Here is an 18,057-nt window from a genome sequence, read left to right as displayed (position 1 = left end):
CAAATCTGATGAGGACTATATTATGCCACCAAAAGAATTCAAATTCTAATTTAGATCACCTTGAAAAACTATGAGTCATAAAAGGCAATAAATCGAAGCAATCTATATGGGACCTGAACCACAACTAAAGGTTAGCAGATATGGGTAATGTTAGCTAGCTAGAAGACAACTGAAGATAAAGAAAACCAAATATCCCACCTCTAGTTTTCCTAGGTTGAAACTGAGAAACGTTATCGCAGAATATTAGTGATCAACAAAACTCAAATGACCAAATACTTAATGACTTCATCATTATATCATTCAGCTGTTATGGGAATAGTTAAGGATAAGTGTACACATGAATAAAGTATAAATGCATTAGATAAGAATTTCAAGTTCTGTTGGCTCTTTCATATAACTTTTGAGAATTGGAGATAAATTCAAATAGTAATAGTAATCAAAAATAAAAACTTAAATTGCATGTGAACAAATACAAAATGACTATTATTTTAAAGCAAATATGTACCAAGCTTGTCTATTATGAATTACTTTTTAAAACTTTTCATTTGGTAAAATTATAGATTTACAGAAATTTATAAAGATCATATAGAGATCACATGTACCCTTCATCCAATTTCCCCCAAGATTACATATTATGTAATTATAGTACAATATCAAAACCAAGAAATTGACATTGATACAGTATGCATATACAGTTCTATGTCATTTTATCACACCTATAGATTATTGTAACTGCCACAGCAATCAGGATACTACACTATAATAAATAACTTCATTTCCTTGAATATAAAAATGTATTATAATTTCAGATAGGAATTTCCATACTATTTATTCTACATATCAATAAGAATTGAAAATTATTAATATCTAGGAAGTTATTATTTAGGAAACTCAATAAAAGCCAAAGTGAAATGCCTACAGTCTAGATAGCATACACTTTGGTTAGTTAACCTCTTTCCCTAACGGATCACACAACTTCATCATTTAGCAATCAGCTCTCCCTGACATGAGAGTAACCAATTTCTTTAGCACTATGTATCAAAGACAGCTTGCTCCAAACTATACTGCTCTACCACTATTACTGATGAAAACCCTAGACACACACACATGTCCACCCCTTTTAGGCAACACAAAACCGTTCACAAGTGCCCTTAAATCACTAATGAGGTCACTGTAACAAAAGAACACATTAATAAATATACACAAAGAAACAGTGAAATAAATCAGACAGATTTTTCTAAGCCAAATTTATTGTGGGGTTTCTTACTTTTCCCTAACAGATAAATATAATCCAAATTATTTCAAACTCCTATTCTGATTTCAGCTCACAGCAACAGAGAAATATATGATCACAAAACAAACAGAATCTGAATACCACTCTTACCTTGGCCATCTGTGCCTGCACGCCATTCGCCTTGAGAGATGCTACTGCTTTCTGTGCAGCTGCGGGACTATCGAAATCCACAAAACCGTAACCTGTGAAAACACGAAACCCCTCATTAGCGCTCACAAAAACTGCATCTCTATCATATCGATAGAATATCTATTTGTCGTCAAACTTGCATTCATGTCCCTGGTAGAACATAAAGGCTCTCAATATATGGTCCTTACTACGTCCAGAAAAATTACCAAAATATCATTAAACATAAAACGATAAGTCCTATTTCCTAGTGATTGCTTTAGAGGTTGGGTGTGCAACCAGCAACCTGATTTTGACTAATTTGGTAAGGTAATAGATTATTTAACCATGTTCCACTTTCTTCACTGGATTTGCTGCATGATTGAGGAACACAAAATTCTGAAAAATATTTTTTAAAGTTTTTAAAGTTAATTTTTAAAGTTAATATTAATAAAAGCCATGATAGAACTTGCATAAAGATATCACCAGCAACCTCAGCAGTACCTGGCACACAGAAGGTATTCAATAAATATATGCTGACTGTGCGAATACGTAAAAGTTGTAAAGGAAAGTCAGGGTTTGAACCTAGTTCCAGTTGATTCCTAAGCTGATACTAATTCATTACAGGACCTTATCTCTCTCAGTAACATCTAAAAACATTATTTTGATTCTAAAGTGATCTGTGATAAGTGAATAAAGTGAATAATGAGATAAATATTCACACTTCTTTAAAAATAAAGAACACATTTTAAAAATAAATAAATACTTTTAAAACGCTCATGTCACTTGTTACCTGAGTATAACCTGAAAAGGGCACAACAGTTGTCTATACTGTTCACTGATTGTGTGCGTGTGTGTGGACGTGTGTTTGTGTGTATGTATACAGAGTGATGCCGAATAAATAGCCAGTAAAACAGAATAAATGAAAAAGGGATTTTGCAGGTTCATAAAATAGCTGATATGAGTTCATCACTAACAGTGATGTGTGCTGCCAAGAATATTTAAAATGTCCAAGAATGAGTATGAGGGCAGCTTTGTTTGGCACATCTAAAAAGGCCACCATATGTATCCTACGCCTCTTTTCATCTGTTAGGCAGGAATTTGCTCTGTACTCTTATACTTCTCTCAATTAGAAGTTTGGAGGTGAGCTATTAAAGCAAATTTACTAACCATGAACTGTGATTCCACCCCCCCAACCCCACATAACTGAAGAAATGTGCAAGAGAATTTAATTACCAAGTTGTTTCTTTTAATTAACTGTTTAATTTTCTCTCCTCGAACCTGTCTTCTTTTTTTTTTCCCTCCCAGCATGTTATCCTGAAATGAACTTGTTAGCCAGCAGTGTACATAAAATGCTCTTAAAAAGCTGGGCAGAGTAGTTGTGAAGTTTGTATTTCTAATCCAAAAGGGAGACTGTTCTGTACTGCTAATTCTTCTCTCCCTACAAAATCCAAACTGCATGAATGATATAAGTATTACCACCCACTGAGTAAGATAGGAAAAAAAAAGGCAGAGGGAAAAAGAGGAAAAAGAACAAAGTAAGTTAAATATTAGAGTTAAGGGAAGTGGAAAGTAAAATTAAAATGTAGACATTATCTCCTGTGTGCCAGATACTATGCTGGGTGGTTGACCAAAGTACATAACTTTATGTACTCTGGTCCCCATGCACATTCATGGGTATAAATGCAAAAACTGAGGCAAAGTGATAAGGAATCATAAGCTGCTTAATTTGCAGATCCAGGATTTGAGGCCATCTGTATATATACTCCCCAAATACACCACACGATGAACTGCTTTGTAACCTCACTTTGTGAACCATTTTTAGTAGCCCCTGAAACCCGTGATGGAGAGAATGAAATTCTTAAAAATTCCTTGGATTTTGAAGTTAGGGCACAGGATAAAACAATTCCACTAACGGATTCAGCCTAGCCCGTTCAGTCAGGACATTATTGATGGTATAGTTGAGTTCTCAGTAGACCTGGCTAGGCGAGGTTTGGCAAGGCACCCCCCCTGCACCTCATGCTTTGGTCAATCTTCCTCATCCATTTCCATGCTCATTCTTTCATTCAATAATGAACTTAATTTCAGCCACTTGGCCAGGCACAGGTTAAATAGTAGTGAATAAAACAGTACCAGTTCTCATCTTATGCAGCTTATGTTGAGTTGGGAGATGGACATAAATCCATAAACATAAGTGAATCTCTAATTACAAAATAGCATGTCTCCTCTGAAAGAAAGCAAGAGCATATAATATAGAATCTAACTATTGGTTATTTATTATTGAAAGCCTTAAGGAAAGAGTGGCATGAAGGGATCTGCATTTCTCACACCGTCACTCCAACTGGCTTCTGCTGTAGAGTAAATGGTTGTGGAGAAGGTGGGCAGCAAGAATGGAACCAGAAAGGTGACTTAGAGGCAAAGGAAATGAATGGGATGAAAGAAATGATCTGAATTATATTTTGGAGGTATAGTTAATAGGACTCAGTAACGAATCGACTGGGTTGGGAGTAAGGGAGATACAGACGACGTGGATTACTACCCTGCTTTCTTGGCATAGCCACTGGGTGGGTGGAGATGTGATTTACTGAAATGGGGTGACTGAAGAAGGATCACACAGGGGAGATGGGAAACTTAAAATATTGGCTTGATGCATGTTAAGCCGGAAATGCCTACGAGACTTCTAAGTAAAAATGGCACGTAGCAGTTGGAGTGTTTAGACTGGTGCACAAACAAGGAATAGGATTGGAAATATAAATAGGGAGGTAGACAGCATAAAGATGTTTACAAAGATGGAAATAGACAAAAAAAAAATGGCTAGTGTTAATAGAAACAGAGGGCCCGGCTTGGGGAGCTTGAACAGCTTCAGCATTTAGTGTCAAATAAGAAAATAAGATTGCACAGGAGGGGAAGGGAGAATCAGCGAGAAAAAGGAAACTAAAGGGAAGTAGGATGTCTCAGAGCCAAGGTGAGGAAGTGTCCGAGGAGAGAGAGATCAACTGTACCGAATGCTACTGAGAATATAAACTCAACGGGAACTTGGAAATGCCCAGTGTGTTTAGGAGAGTCGATGTCATTACTGTGATTTACTTTAGGCAAGTGGTAAGAATGAAGTCTGCCTGAGTAGTAGAAGAGCGAGAAAGATGAGGAGGCAGAGAGAGTGGTTAGAGGTCTCTTTGCCGTTATCTTGGCTGGGATGGAGAACTAATAGGCAGCTTTAGCTAAAGGGGGGTTATGTGAGGTACAATGAGTTGTTTTTGTTTGTTTGTAGACGATAATATGGTTTTTAACTGTAGCTGTACGCTAGAATCACTTTGGGAGCTAAAAATAATATCAATGCCCAGAACTCACCCCCAGTAAAATTAAATCAATATTTTGGGGAATGTGGCCCAAGTGTTTACACACACACACACACACACACACACACACGCACACATACACACTCACACACACGTGTGTGTGTGTTTATTCCCAGCTGATTTCAGTGTGAAGCCAAGGTAGAGAAGTATTCTTTATTCAAGTTATTCAACAAATACTTATTTGTTACACCTTCTAAGGGACTGTTTTTGGCATTTGTGATTGTTGATAAGAAAGATCAAGCAAAAAGCGTGAGATTAAAGCTTCAGAAGGGCAAGGGGATAATTTATAGAATAATATTCCTGAGGCGAAGGGGTGAGGGGATCTAAAACATATATGAAGTCTACCTTTTGCTAAAAGAGAGACTCTTCCCTTCAATGTAACTGGAATTCTTTAAAAAAAGAACACCCTTAGTTACCAGGTATTATTTCTTTGTCTGTTCCCCATTACCGGGGCTGTGTATAACACGTAGCCTGTGCTTAGTAAATATTTGTCAAAATTAATCGAAAGCCTGTTTAAAAGATGCTAACTTACTTCATGGGACCACAGTGGAAATTAACTGATAAGAATGGCTGTTAATACACTTTGACTGTATTGAACAACATAAACGCCAGGCAGTAACAGTGCTGGCTCAGCCATGCTGTCGCCCAGAATGGCAGCCTTGGATTTCATGACTCCTGGTCTCTTATTACTCCAGCGAGGCTTCTTCTCTCTGGGCTCCTCCCTCTCCTTTCCCCTCTTCCCTGCCTCCCCAGCTCCATCAAATGTTCACAGGATATTACAAAATTATAATGCTGATCTCCAGGGCTAAACTCCAATACAAACAGAAGAAATTTCTGTGAGGCATGAAATACCCTCAGCTTCCTCTGAATCGGGGAGGTAAAGGGTGAACTTGGAGAAGTATATTTCTATGGAGTCATCATGCCAGCAAGGAAAGAAAATGGCCCCTTCATACAAAATATCTTGACATCAATGGGGGAGCTAAAACCAGGTAAAACAAAGTTATAAATAAATAATAAGAAACCAGAACTTAAATAGTTCGCCGACTTCTGCGTTTTTCATACACACTCACTTTAATTAAAATGAAAGTTCAGAGGCAAAAATGTCTCAAGCAACACTGAAAAACACTCTGATTCTAGAAATAAACATTGCATTCCTGAGTTTTATGTGACAGCAGATACTACATCACAATATGAAGAAAAAATGAAATACAAAGCAGCCCCTAAAGAATAATGATGCATTTACTAAGGAAGAAAGGAACTTCAATTTGGTTTCAATTTGCTTTCCTTAATGACAAATAATCAAGTCTGGGAACAGGAACCTCTGTAGCTACATCTGGTGAGGGGCAGGGTAGGGAGATTAGTTCAGCTCCAGCTAATAGTGCTTTATGGTGACTGGTAAAATCCTCGATAAAACACCCGTGACTGGTAACCATCAGAAACTGCAGCCCAAGTGGCTGGAAGCCCACTGGTCTCACTCCCTCAATTACATAATTAAGCTTGGCAGCAGGTTCAAATGAATTAAAACTGAATCATGTCAATGCTTCTCCACATACCCCATCCTTGTTTTTCTTCCTTATCAGGGGGAGAAGGCCAGCAGTTCTGCAATTAGCGGGAAGCAGAGCAGTGAGAAAGAACCAACTCCACGCTAATTAGGTCATTCGCCAAATACACTCAATCCATTGGCAGATATAATCAATGTTTTCCTGAAATGCTTTAAACTTTGTGTGTTAATTTAAAGTTTTACTATTTTCGTTGCACTACAAGACTGACAATTTTATAGAAAAATATATATATATGAATTTATATACCTATATATTTATATCTATCTATTGATCTATATATATACATACATATATATATGTATATATGTGTGTGTATGTGTGTGTATGTGTGTGTGTGTGTGTATATATATATATATATATATATTTGGAAATTGGGACATAATTCTACAAATAATAGTATTGTCCAGAGGATTTTTTTAGTGCATTTGTAGGCAGCTTCTCTGTGACCTTTGCCCTTCAACTGGACTACTGTGTGACAATTCATATGAATTTTGTTAAATGATCCTTTACCATCTTTAACAGCTTGGTTCATACTTCAGTGTTGCTACTGGCTCCTTAAATTCCCTGCTAAACTGCTTACTTATTTACTAACATTGAGATTGTTCTTATACGGTGGGGAGGGGATGATAAAACCAGAGCTCCAGCTTCAGACCTGTGGTGGGAGGGACCCAGGCATCCGAGGGAGACTTTCGCTCAGAGTGTAACTGCACATCAAATTTCACAACATTCGCATGGCTCTTCCTCTTCGGAATGACTGTCATAGAAGACCACTTCACACACAAAGGGCTTGATGCAGCACCCAAGTTCTTTGAAAGATGATCCAGATGTGAGTCAAATGCAATTTTTAAAGAGAGTACGAGAACGCTTTGCCTAGGAATTATACTTTCAACTGAAATTCTACTCAAATTTAACAGTTGGGATATGTTTCAGATTGCCCTTCCATAAATTCCTCCACCTTTTATTTAGGCTTCACAATGTTCTGTGGCTGTTATCTGGGCTCAGAGCAAGAAAACTGAGCTGCAAGGAGGTTAAGGTGGCTGCAGGCAGAGAGGAGCAGTTTGCGGGCTTCAGGAAAGTTCGGTGGAGTCTAGGCTGCCTCTGTGACTCTGTATTTCTGCTGGATTTCTCTTGCATCCGTAATCTGCTGAGTTATTGCTGAAGGTCTTCTCTCATTATCGGATTTCCTAGTTCTCTGCATTGTGTGATCAAAGAATGTACTTGAAGGACAGCACTGATAAGTTATTTGCTATTTTTATACTTATCGAATCATACTAACACAAAAACTCAGTCGTTTCTTCATTATCTTTTTTGCACCCATTTCCTGTGAGTGAACATTACAATGGAGCAAGTGCACAACAGAGGATCCAATGCAATAGCAACGTAGCCTAACCGAGATGTGTGAAAAGTGAAGGCAAAAGACAGATCTTGCTAGAATGCAAAAGCCTGAGGCAAGAGTGCTAATTTTGAGAGGGAAAAAACCCTAAACCATTAAAATCTGAAATAATCTATGCTTTGAAATGCCTTTAGAAAATAGGATGGAACTGTCATACAGAAAAGGACATCATATATACTTCCCATGCAAAGGACTACAGCCTTTAGACTCTTAACAAATAGAGGCAAATAAGGTGGGTAACAATGTCCATTATTTAGTATCCATTATAATGCTTCAGTATATTCCTCTAATGTTTGAGCTTAATCACTTAAACATTCAGATATTCTAGTCCCAGAAACACTAAATTAAAATATCAGTTTTTGAAATAGGATTTATCTGTTATAAGGGACACTTTTGAGCCATAATGTGACTTTCTCATTATTATTATTTAATTTACTGAACATTTGTACTATGTGCAATAAAGATAGCATGTTAAATGCCACAAGAAAAACTAAGGTACTCTAACATGGCTCTTCTTGTCAGGGAGTTTATAGTCCAGTGGGGTAGATAAAGAATTTAATCACGGTGGAGGGTGTACTTACACATAGGGGTTAAGTTAGGTAAGCATATGCAAAATGGCATATTCGTATTCAGTTTAGTATGCATGGTTTGGTGGTTAGGGTTTTCCTCATCAGAGTGAATACATGCATCAGGTCCCCTTTCAATGAATGACATGATTGTAAAACTGTCCACATTCTAAATTTACATGTAGGTATTATTCCAACTTCTGTTTGTCAGTTTTTGTACACAGTAGAAATGAATTAAGTTAAACATAAGGTATTGAGAGGAATCAGTACCACATAAAAAGTGAAAAGAAAGTGCTAGTATACTAAAATGGCACATACTTCTCTCAGGTCAGGGCAAACTCAGTATATTTTGTGCACAAATGACAAATGTGTAGACCAGGGAAAATAAATTAGGCCATAAATGGCATTTCCCAGCAGAATAAAACAATTACAAAGACAGACAAATATAGGAAGCAACATACTTAGTAGTATGCCAATTAAAAATGGGACACTTTCTCATTCCATTTATGTTGCACAAAAAGTCTTATTAAACCAAACACAAATTCAAATCCCAAAACTCACTTCCTTCCTCACCCTGCTCAATTGATTTTTAAATGAGAGAAATTGCTTCTTTGTACCGAATAAAGTCAAAATTAGGATAAGGATCATTATTTATTGGCTTAGAGAGATCACTATGCTTTATTGAGATTAAAGAAACTCACTGATTTGCCAAGGTCTTTGACTAGACCAACCTTTATTTTATTATAATATTATAGAGATTAAGGACACATTCTGCTTGGCTGTAAATGGGCAGATTAACCTCTGTGAATCATTTTGCCAGGCTACTTTTCTAGTAGGAAGTGTTCAAGGATACAGATGAAAAAATGTGTCTTGTATGAATCATTGGTCCTATGTGTCTCTGCCATCAAAAAGAGCAGAAGGGACAAGCATGCAGTGCAGTGTAACTGCAGAAGACAGCCAGGGTATTGATTACAAAACAATTCCATTGAGTTTGTAATTACAATGGAAGCAAGCTGTAACTGAATACTTCGAATGTCTGCAATACCAGTGCACAGTAGGGTAGGCAAAACTAACTATGATTTCATTCTTGAGGGCCCATCCTTCCCTCCCTCTCTTTGCCCTGGTCTTACAGACAGCTAGAACTATAGTTTATTCCTCCATCAAAAGAGTAGATATGATGGCCTCCATTGTGTGAGGATCAATGAGAGGACAAGACCCCCATCCATACTCCTCCTCACTCCCCCAGGTACTTTAATTCACATGTATACACAAAGGCTTCAGCCAATAACGAGGGAAGCAGGTTTGTAGTCTTATATATCCTTCTACAGCAGAGACACCCTCATTCACCATCCATTCATCTTTACAGGATGGACATTGTTGCAGAACTGGGCAACCACTCAGAGGGATGCATTAATAATGTAGCTCAGTGCAAAGAAGGTGGAAGAGAACGTGAATCCTATGTACAAGTCAACCCTTTTAAGAAATACGTATTACCTGTAAGCCTCTGTTTTTGTCACATGTAATATTACCTCCATCGTCTTGTTACTTTATTTAAATTTCTGTACAAGGCCCTGCTTCCCTTTCAACACAATTATTTTCTTGGAAAAGGGATCCATCATCATTTTCTGTTTCACTAAACCCATGTATATGACTAATGTTGACCCATATTTTACTAGACACAGTCTTTGATCACGTGTTTATAGGTCTTATTTCAGATATTTTAAATAAATATCCACAAATGCTGACCCTATCGCTATGAGGAACGGTGACTTTAACGTCCTCTTGGACCTCAAATTACTTATCTCCATTCCATCTGGTATACAAAACACAATCCGAGTTTTGTATTAGAATTAAAAAAAAAATAAACTTAGAGTGAAGATATGGGCAATTGAGAGTAAGAGACACATGTTGTTAAAAAAAAATAAAAATCAAGCCAAACAAAATGGTATTCGGTGAAATGTAAGTCCATTTCTACCTAGATCTTATTGCTCTCATCTGCTTTCCTAAGAAACTGTCCTAACTGTCCTATGATTCCTTTTAATGTTCTCACTTGAAAGAGTAACTAGAGCTAATTTTTGATCTCTTGCTATTGTATTTACTACTGGAACTTAGGGATTTATGGAGCAATAAAAATAATGAAAAACTTTGTAGTTAAGATTTTGTAAATAGTTCCCCAATTGTCCATTTTACCCTAAAAATAACTAGAAGTGTTGTTTTCTTCTACTTTTAAAAGTTACACAAATTTATTGAAGACATTTTAGTCAACATAGAGAAAAATTAGCCATAATGACATCACCCCAAAATAAACTATTTATTAAATTTTGTCTCTATTTTTAACCAAATGATATCAAATTATCCACACAGTTTTATAATTTGCCTTTTCTCCACATGACATATATAGCTACTTGTTCCTGGTCAATAAATATGAATCTCAATAATCTTGTCAACTTATTATTTTTAGCATCTCAATTCCCCAAGTCTTTCTTAAAAATTTCTGAGATCTACATTATGCCTTTGCACATGATTCCTAACTTGCAAAACTGATTTTACTCCAACTCTTTGAAAGATTTTAAAAAATAATAAAATATAGATAGACAATAATTCTAAAGCCTCCTAAACATTACAGAGTGATTTTCCTAAATGTTTTGTTCCCTTCAAAGCTGTTCCAAAGAAAAACCATTATGAATTGCAAACCAAAGATATCAGAACTCAGTTAAGTCAAATTAAAACAATACTCTTCTTAAATACAGGGGGATCGAAGCCCATTTTCCTTCTCATTGCAATTAACTGGATTTATCTCAAAGGAATTTTGGAACTATATCAGGACTTTCTGAAACAAAATTTTATATCTGTGATTCAGAAAGGATATCAAGAGTTTGAACAGTCATGTCATTATACTGATGATTACACATATTTATGTTGAAAGTGGAACTTTTTTCAACAATCGAAGACATGTTTCCCCAAGGAAATTTTACTACAATTTGTAAGTTGGTGTGTTAGCTAAGAGTACAAACTCTTGTCCCTTTACTATCCGGGGATCCGTGACTTACAGGTGAGGTCTTCGTTCTTATAGGCAGGGCTTGCCTGAAGAATCCTAACTGTCTAAAGAGAACAGGAATTCCTGATCCTGGGACATGCTGGCTGAGATGCAGTTTAGGGAACTATGACAGGATGTTTAAACACAATCATCCTCACTAGGGTCAGGACCTCAATCACTAGGGAACTGGCTTTGCAAGGAGAGACCAGAGGGGCTTCGCCTGTGAGGTTTTTTACTTTGCTACTATATGTGTGGTCTGTGAGCTAGCAGTGACAGAATCACTTGAGAGTTTGTTAGAAATGCAAGACTCTCGGGCCCACCCCAGATTCACTGAGTCAGGCTCTACACTCTGCCAAGATCTCCAGGTGACGGTATGCACATTGGAGACTGAGACACCCTGGTCTGCAATAAGCCACTTGGCAAGTCAGGACTGGGCCTACTGATCTCATAAAATTGCAGAGAAAATCGGGATCTTAAACACTATCTCATCCAACCTCTATCTGATCTTACAATTTCCTTATGGTCTCTTTGCCAAATGCTTCTGCAGGCTCCACATTGACAATGCTAATGTTAGGGAATACACAGTCTCCCAAGGCAGCTCACGCTGGAGAAGTGTATTTAATAGAAAAGTCTTTGGTGTCATTGAAGGACAAAGATGTTGGCAACATACAGTCCGGGTTCAAATCCTAGCTCCCCTATTCAATAGCAATGAGTCCAAAGGCGCAGAACACTCAACCAAAATTAAGGGTAATAATAATATTACCTTAATTATATGTTGGCTCTGGGTATTGAATGAACTAAAATGCCTTTAAAACACCTGGCCTAGTGCCTAAGGCATCCTCTCTCTCCAACTCCCTCACCTTCTTAGACTATGCTGAATTTTGGCACCCTGATTTATTCTGTGTGACTTAAGCACATTCTAACAGACAAGGCAGACAAGAGTAATCCCTTCTCCACATAACAAATCTTTATATTTTAAAAGACAGCAGTCCTCTCCTGCTTATATTTGCAAAATGAATATTTGAAAATACAGAATTGGGGCTAGTTTTACATAATAGCCAATTTCAGAACAAATACATGCCCTCCTTCTCTCTCTTTTATGTTTGTCCTTCAGAGATATGCCTAATTCTGTTTAGTTACACAGTTCAAATAGGCCCAACGTTAATATATCCCCTTAAAAAAGTAATGTCCACTTGAGGAAGCAGGTAACCAATATGAAGAGTGATGATACAATAAATGCATTATGCAAATTCCAGTGAACATTTTACACACACTGAATAAAGAATCAAATTAAAGTCTCATAACCCTAGGAAAATTAGAGTTAGCAAGCACAGAGCTTGATTTGCCCTTGAACACAAAAACTGCTAAGAGCAGACATTCCCCCATCATTTCCACAAAACTGAACCATTTCTGAAGGTTTCAGATTAAAATAAGAAATCCCCTAGGAGTCATAAAGATCAGCTATTTTTACAGGAATAATTTGGAGTCTCAATTTTAAAGTGTTATGAGTTGGAAGGAATTGGTGAACTTCTGTGTCATATTTTGAAAAGCTAATATTCCAAGTAATCAGCCAGTTGAGAACACTAAAAATTGCATAGGGAGAAGGTATGAGGGAAGGGTGGTGGGGTGGGGGGTGGGATGCTTCTTAAGAATAAGCACAGGAGTTGATTTACAGAGCTTTTCCCAAGAACAATCTGAGAGAAGCAATTCCTTTGGATTTCTTTCACTAGATATAATAATGGGATATAATAGCCACCTTCTTATTAAAGTGTTGTGTCCACCTCTTTATGGCTAGCCAACACTGATTCCACCACTGGACTCTACAGAGAAATACTGGGCCATTAAGATGGATAATGTAGAGAGGCTGTCTAGCATTTACCTATTGGAGAAAAGAGAAGCCATCACACATTTTATTAAGTTAATAAGCAAGAACAGATGTGAAGAAGGTAGGTTGAAAACCCATTCTGCCCTCAATTTCTACACATGGAGGCAGGATGTGGGCTTCAGTGCCAAGAACATACATTCATTCATCAGCCTCTGGAAATCAATTTTATTTCCTGCTCATCCTTTTGGGGAATCAGGCAGGTTGTAAATATGAAAATAGTGTTATTGATTTAACAAATGCTCGGGGAGGTTCTTTTTTGAGTTCTGAGCTAAGTGCTATAAGGGAAGAAAAAGACAAACAGGACATAGATTCTTTCATATGGGAATATGCAAACTCAATGGAGAAACAGCCAGTATAAGACCATGGCTCTCATTAAAGGCTGTACGTGGTATGCTTGTCACAAGTACAAAAATCTGTAGCGCATAGCTTAATAATGGGGGATAGAGCTTATTTTTGAGTAGAGTAGAGACAATGCACATGATGGATTTTAGTTTTTAAAAATATTCTTTTTTCCCCTTATTTTATAATATTTCGATGAAATACAATTTATATATGATAAATGCCCATTTCAGCATTCAGTTTGATGGCTTTGGCAAATACCACCATAACGAGATATAATACATTTTCATCCCCCACAAAGTTCCTGCATGTCCCATTATGTCATCCTCCCCCAAATTTCTAGGTCCGGGCAACCACTGATCTGCTTTCTGTCATTATAGACGAATTTTGCCTGCTATAGAATCTCATATAGATGGAATCACACAGTTTATGTCCCATTTTCTTTGTTTTTGTTTTTTTGCTCAGCATAAAGATAACATTTAGAGATGAGAAAAAAAAATGGTATGCCAGTGTGAGCCAAGGTTTAGGGACAGGAAAGTAAAGGGTGAGTTAAAAAACTTTACAAGGACATCTAATATAGACCAAAGAGGAGAAACTAGGGAAATAATACAGGACAGATAATACAACCTGACCATGCATGACATAGAACTTCTGAACAATTTTTACACCAAATCTCATGCACCCTCCTGCTCCTGAATCAAACTCTTGCCATGTTGTCTCGGGGCTGTTGTACCTGCCATTCCCTCTGACTGGAGTGTCCATCCCCCAAATTGTACAGAAACTGAATCCTTCCACCCCTCCATTAGCTGTTAATGTTTTTCAGAGCACTGGGCTCAATCTGGGATTAATTTGTTTATAAGGTGATTGTATTTTACCCTAATACACTGGAAGTGTCAAGATAATGAAGAAAAGATGATGTTGTTTATAACTGGTAAAATCACCAGGACTTACTACACTTTCTGGCTCGTATTAGCCATTGAAAGAATGCGTACATGAGTGAATGAATGAATGAATGAACGAATGAAAATTTATAACAAGTTAAAACCATTGCTTTTATCTAGTTGCATACATAACTTTAGGCATTATAACACAAAACTCCCTTTGACAAACAATTCTTCATTTCTCTTCTTCTAAAATGCCCTTTTATTTATATAATATAAGGAATGACACAGAGTCTTGTAAATCTGCAATATCAACCATACAATCGAGACATTGGTCTGATCTGTTTGTGCTTTTGGGCACAACAAGGCAAAATATTTAACTTCTAAAGCGACCTGAAAAATGTGGGATGTAAAAGTCACCATAGCTAAGAAGATAGTAATTTTAATCATAATCAGGCAGGATTCTCTTTTCTAGATGTGTCAAATGTACATTGAAAACAAGGATGTCAGGTGTTTCGGTGTTAATGCTTTGTCTGTTTTTGAGGAACTGGAGTTTTTGCACTAGAGGGTTGAAAGGTGAGGTTAGCACAGCATTGTTTTTAGATCAATAAATGACTTTGTGTCAAGGACCCGCTGGTTGCTTGCCTAGTTTATTGTGACTTCACTAAAGTGCCTAGGAACAATATTGCTCAGCAAAATAAAACAAAATAGGTGAGCTGACGGCTCATCCTGAAGGGACAAAAAAACACCATGATCAACAATGTTCTCCAAGAAAGGCAATTTTTGAGAATGCCAGAACTCCTCAGTGCCATGGGATAATTGCAAAGATAGCAAAATTATTGTTTGCAAGGCTCGCTCTTAAAACTTGACCTTCAAAATATTTTTGAACACACAAAAGTTTACTAACAGCGGAACAAAGCCACATTCCTTTTTCCTTCTGACACAGAAATACTGCATTAATAACTAATTTTCTATAAGCTTCTAAAAGTTGTCCTCTGTCTGTACCCCCTAAGGTCCTATGGCCATTTAACAAATACTATATACAATGTAAATAAATGTTTGGGGATGTAATTTAAGTTTCCTTCCCCAAACTGCTAGTGAGGGGAGAATACATTTATTTCTTCTTTATTTATGTCACTTTCTTCCACAGATGAACAGGAAGCTTGGAATTCCCTCTGGGCTTGAAATAAACATGGAAGAAAAAAATAGATTGGTCTAAAAGAGCTTGCTTTCTGTCCTTATGATGGAAAAAAATAATAATAAAGCTAAAGAAAACTCCTGTTGTCCAAAACTTTGTCTTCTAGGAAGCAAAGCATTGAGTTTCGGTAACATCAGATATTTTGTGATTACTTTTTTAAAGATATTCTTTTCTTGGAAATAATAGAGGTGACTCATATCTAAACTCAAAGTGATGGCATTAGCTTTCTGGAAGCTGACCTGCCTAAAGCTGACAGGATGATGACTTCCATCCTATAAAATAAACTGGTGTTGGAGAGAAGTATTCCAACTCTTTCCCTGGCAAGTTTCTTCAGAGTAATTTAACCTTTTACATTTTTAATTTACATATCATGTACCTCAAACCTTCTGGTTTGAGGTACATGAAATGTTCCAGTGTCTAAAACATACCTATCAAAATTTACATACTAATAAAAAGAAAAAGCTACAAACTCTATGTTGTGCACAATATTCATTAAGCTTTCTTTTTTTTTCAGTTTATCTCATTGAACTCTCACAATATTATATAAATATCATTACTCCCATTTTGCACATGAGATAACTTAATCTAGAGCTGGGATTATCTCACTGTAATATAAATGAATTACATGAGCACTCGGAAGTTGTGCAATGGGGTTTCTATGTGATACATATTCTTTAAAACAACGATTATAAATCCAGTAACATTCTCTAAAAAAAGTGCTTCAACTATAATACTTATATATGACATATACAAGGGTTTAAAAAATTTCATCTATTAGATCTCAGTGCCTAGAAGAGTAACTGGTATAATGTGAACCCTCAATAAATATTAATTAAATAAATGAGTGAAAAAATGCTATTAAAATATTCTGTTCTTGTGTAACTGTGCTAGTGATTCTTCCTTTAGTAATTAAGATCAAAGGTATAAGAATTTCCATATAGATATATCCTGGTTGAGGGTTCTGATAGATGATGGTTCAATACTGTGCCTTCAACACCTGCAGGACCGACTGGAATGTGATGCTCGGGAAATATTGATTGAATAAATGAATTAATGAAGGACCTTTGAAAGGGTAAAAGATCCAGGGTGGTCCCTAGACATTCTGAGTAATTGGTGGTAGACTAAAGCAAGATATCTCTGAGAGTTTTAGGAGGGCATTTTATCAATTGATATGCATATTTCTTCCTCTACATCTTTCAAAGTAATAGCAATAGTCCTGGCTCAGATGTATTAAATGACAGTATTTTTTTTTCTGCAGACACAGATTCTTTTCTAGGAAGGTTCTTAGAAATGAGAGAGAAGAGAGATTATAAATGTTAAAAAGGCAGTCCTCTACAATTACTTTTTTTTTTTTTTCCTAGAGGTTTCTCTGATTGTCACCTCAAGGGCTAGGATTACAGGAGACCTGTTTCTGCACTCTCTCTTGGATCAAACCATGGCATCAATAATCTATAAACTCCTTGACTTCGTTTCTCTTTTTTTCTACTTCTAAGTTTTTCTTCCAGACATAGCTCTATCCTTCAGTTCTTTAAGTCACATCTTTAAGCCTGAAACACAATGAAATTGTTTAGGTAAGCTGTTAGTATCTCAAGAGTGACTTCCCCTGAAGGGACCATGTTTTTAAAATGTGATGATTTTCCCTAGAAATTGACTTGGTGTTTTGCTCAAAGGAGACCAGTGCTCATGATAGATGAGCATGGGTTAGAGAAGGATGGAGCCGAGCTGAGATATGTGCATTAAAAAAAAAAAAAAAAATCTATGGAGAAAAAGATTAAAAGCCTAGCCTCCTTGCATGCAATTAACAACTGAAGGTAGATCTTTAAAAAATCTAACCTTATATTTGGAATTCTAAATCCAACTTTATACCAAGTAGGTTAAGGTGGGTTGAAGGTAAAAGAATTTGTCACTTGGTTGTGTTGAAAAAGGGAAAGGGTTCAGGCGAGCTTCTGGAACCTTCCTCAGAAGTAGCAAATCATCAGTTTGCACAAGTGACTCCATAATGGACAACATGGCTTCTTACTTCTCAACTCAGCCCATGAATGTATTAGTCAGCCCAGAGATGTGATCTCTCAGAATTAAACTGTTTTTAAATTTTTTAAACTCATTTAATTCATTGCAACATATTTTCAAACTTGAGAAATTTCAGATAAGAATCAGACTTTCAGCTTCTCTTTAATATTTGGAAGGTCTGGACACTAAGGGCCTGCATGAAAATAGTTGACTGCCACTGATCGGGGCTGCTAGTTTGGTCATGATTGCATTACTATACCTAGTGCCATGTAGCTACACTTCCTTCCTAGGATTTCTTGCCTGGAACAATCCTAGCTAATGCAAATAAGCAAACATTAGTCAAAATGCTGGATTTCTGATTTCTAATGCCTCCAAGTCTGAAAATTGAGAATTATAGGAAAACTGAATCATGTTCAAGAAGAAGAGAAACT

At 36.7% G+C, this 18,057-nt stretch overlaps 1 protein-coding gene across 11 annotated transcripts in view; it reads right to left on the bottom strand.

The window, feature by feature from the left end:
- RBMS3 (RNA binding motif single stranded interacting protein 3) overlaps positions 1–18,057 on the bottom strand; it is a 1,178,968-nt gene that overhangs the window by 359,037 nt on the left and 801,874 nt on the right. For all 11 annotated transcript variants that reach the window (XM_036219807.1, XM_036219806.1, XM_036219804.1 and 8 more), the window contains one exon: positions 1,385–1,476. In XM_036219807.1, coding sequence (XP_036075700.1) covers positions 1,385–1,476 — 92 coding nt within the window. The remainder of the gene's footprint in view (positions 1–1,384; positions 1,477–18,057) is intronic.

This window comes from Rousettus aegyptiacus, unplaced genomic scaffold (genome assembly GCF_014176215.1).
Source record: "Rousettus aegyptiacus isolate mRouAeg1 unplaced genomic scaffold, mRouAeg1.p scaffold_m13_p_4, whole genome shotgun sequence".
Lineage (NCBI taxonomy): Eukaryota > Metazoa > Chordata > Mammalia > Chiroptera > Pteropodidae > Rousettus > Rousettus aegyptiacus.
Note: the sequence above shows the minus strand (reverse complement) of the source record. Positions and strands in the feature narration are given on the sequence as shown.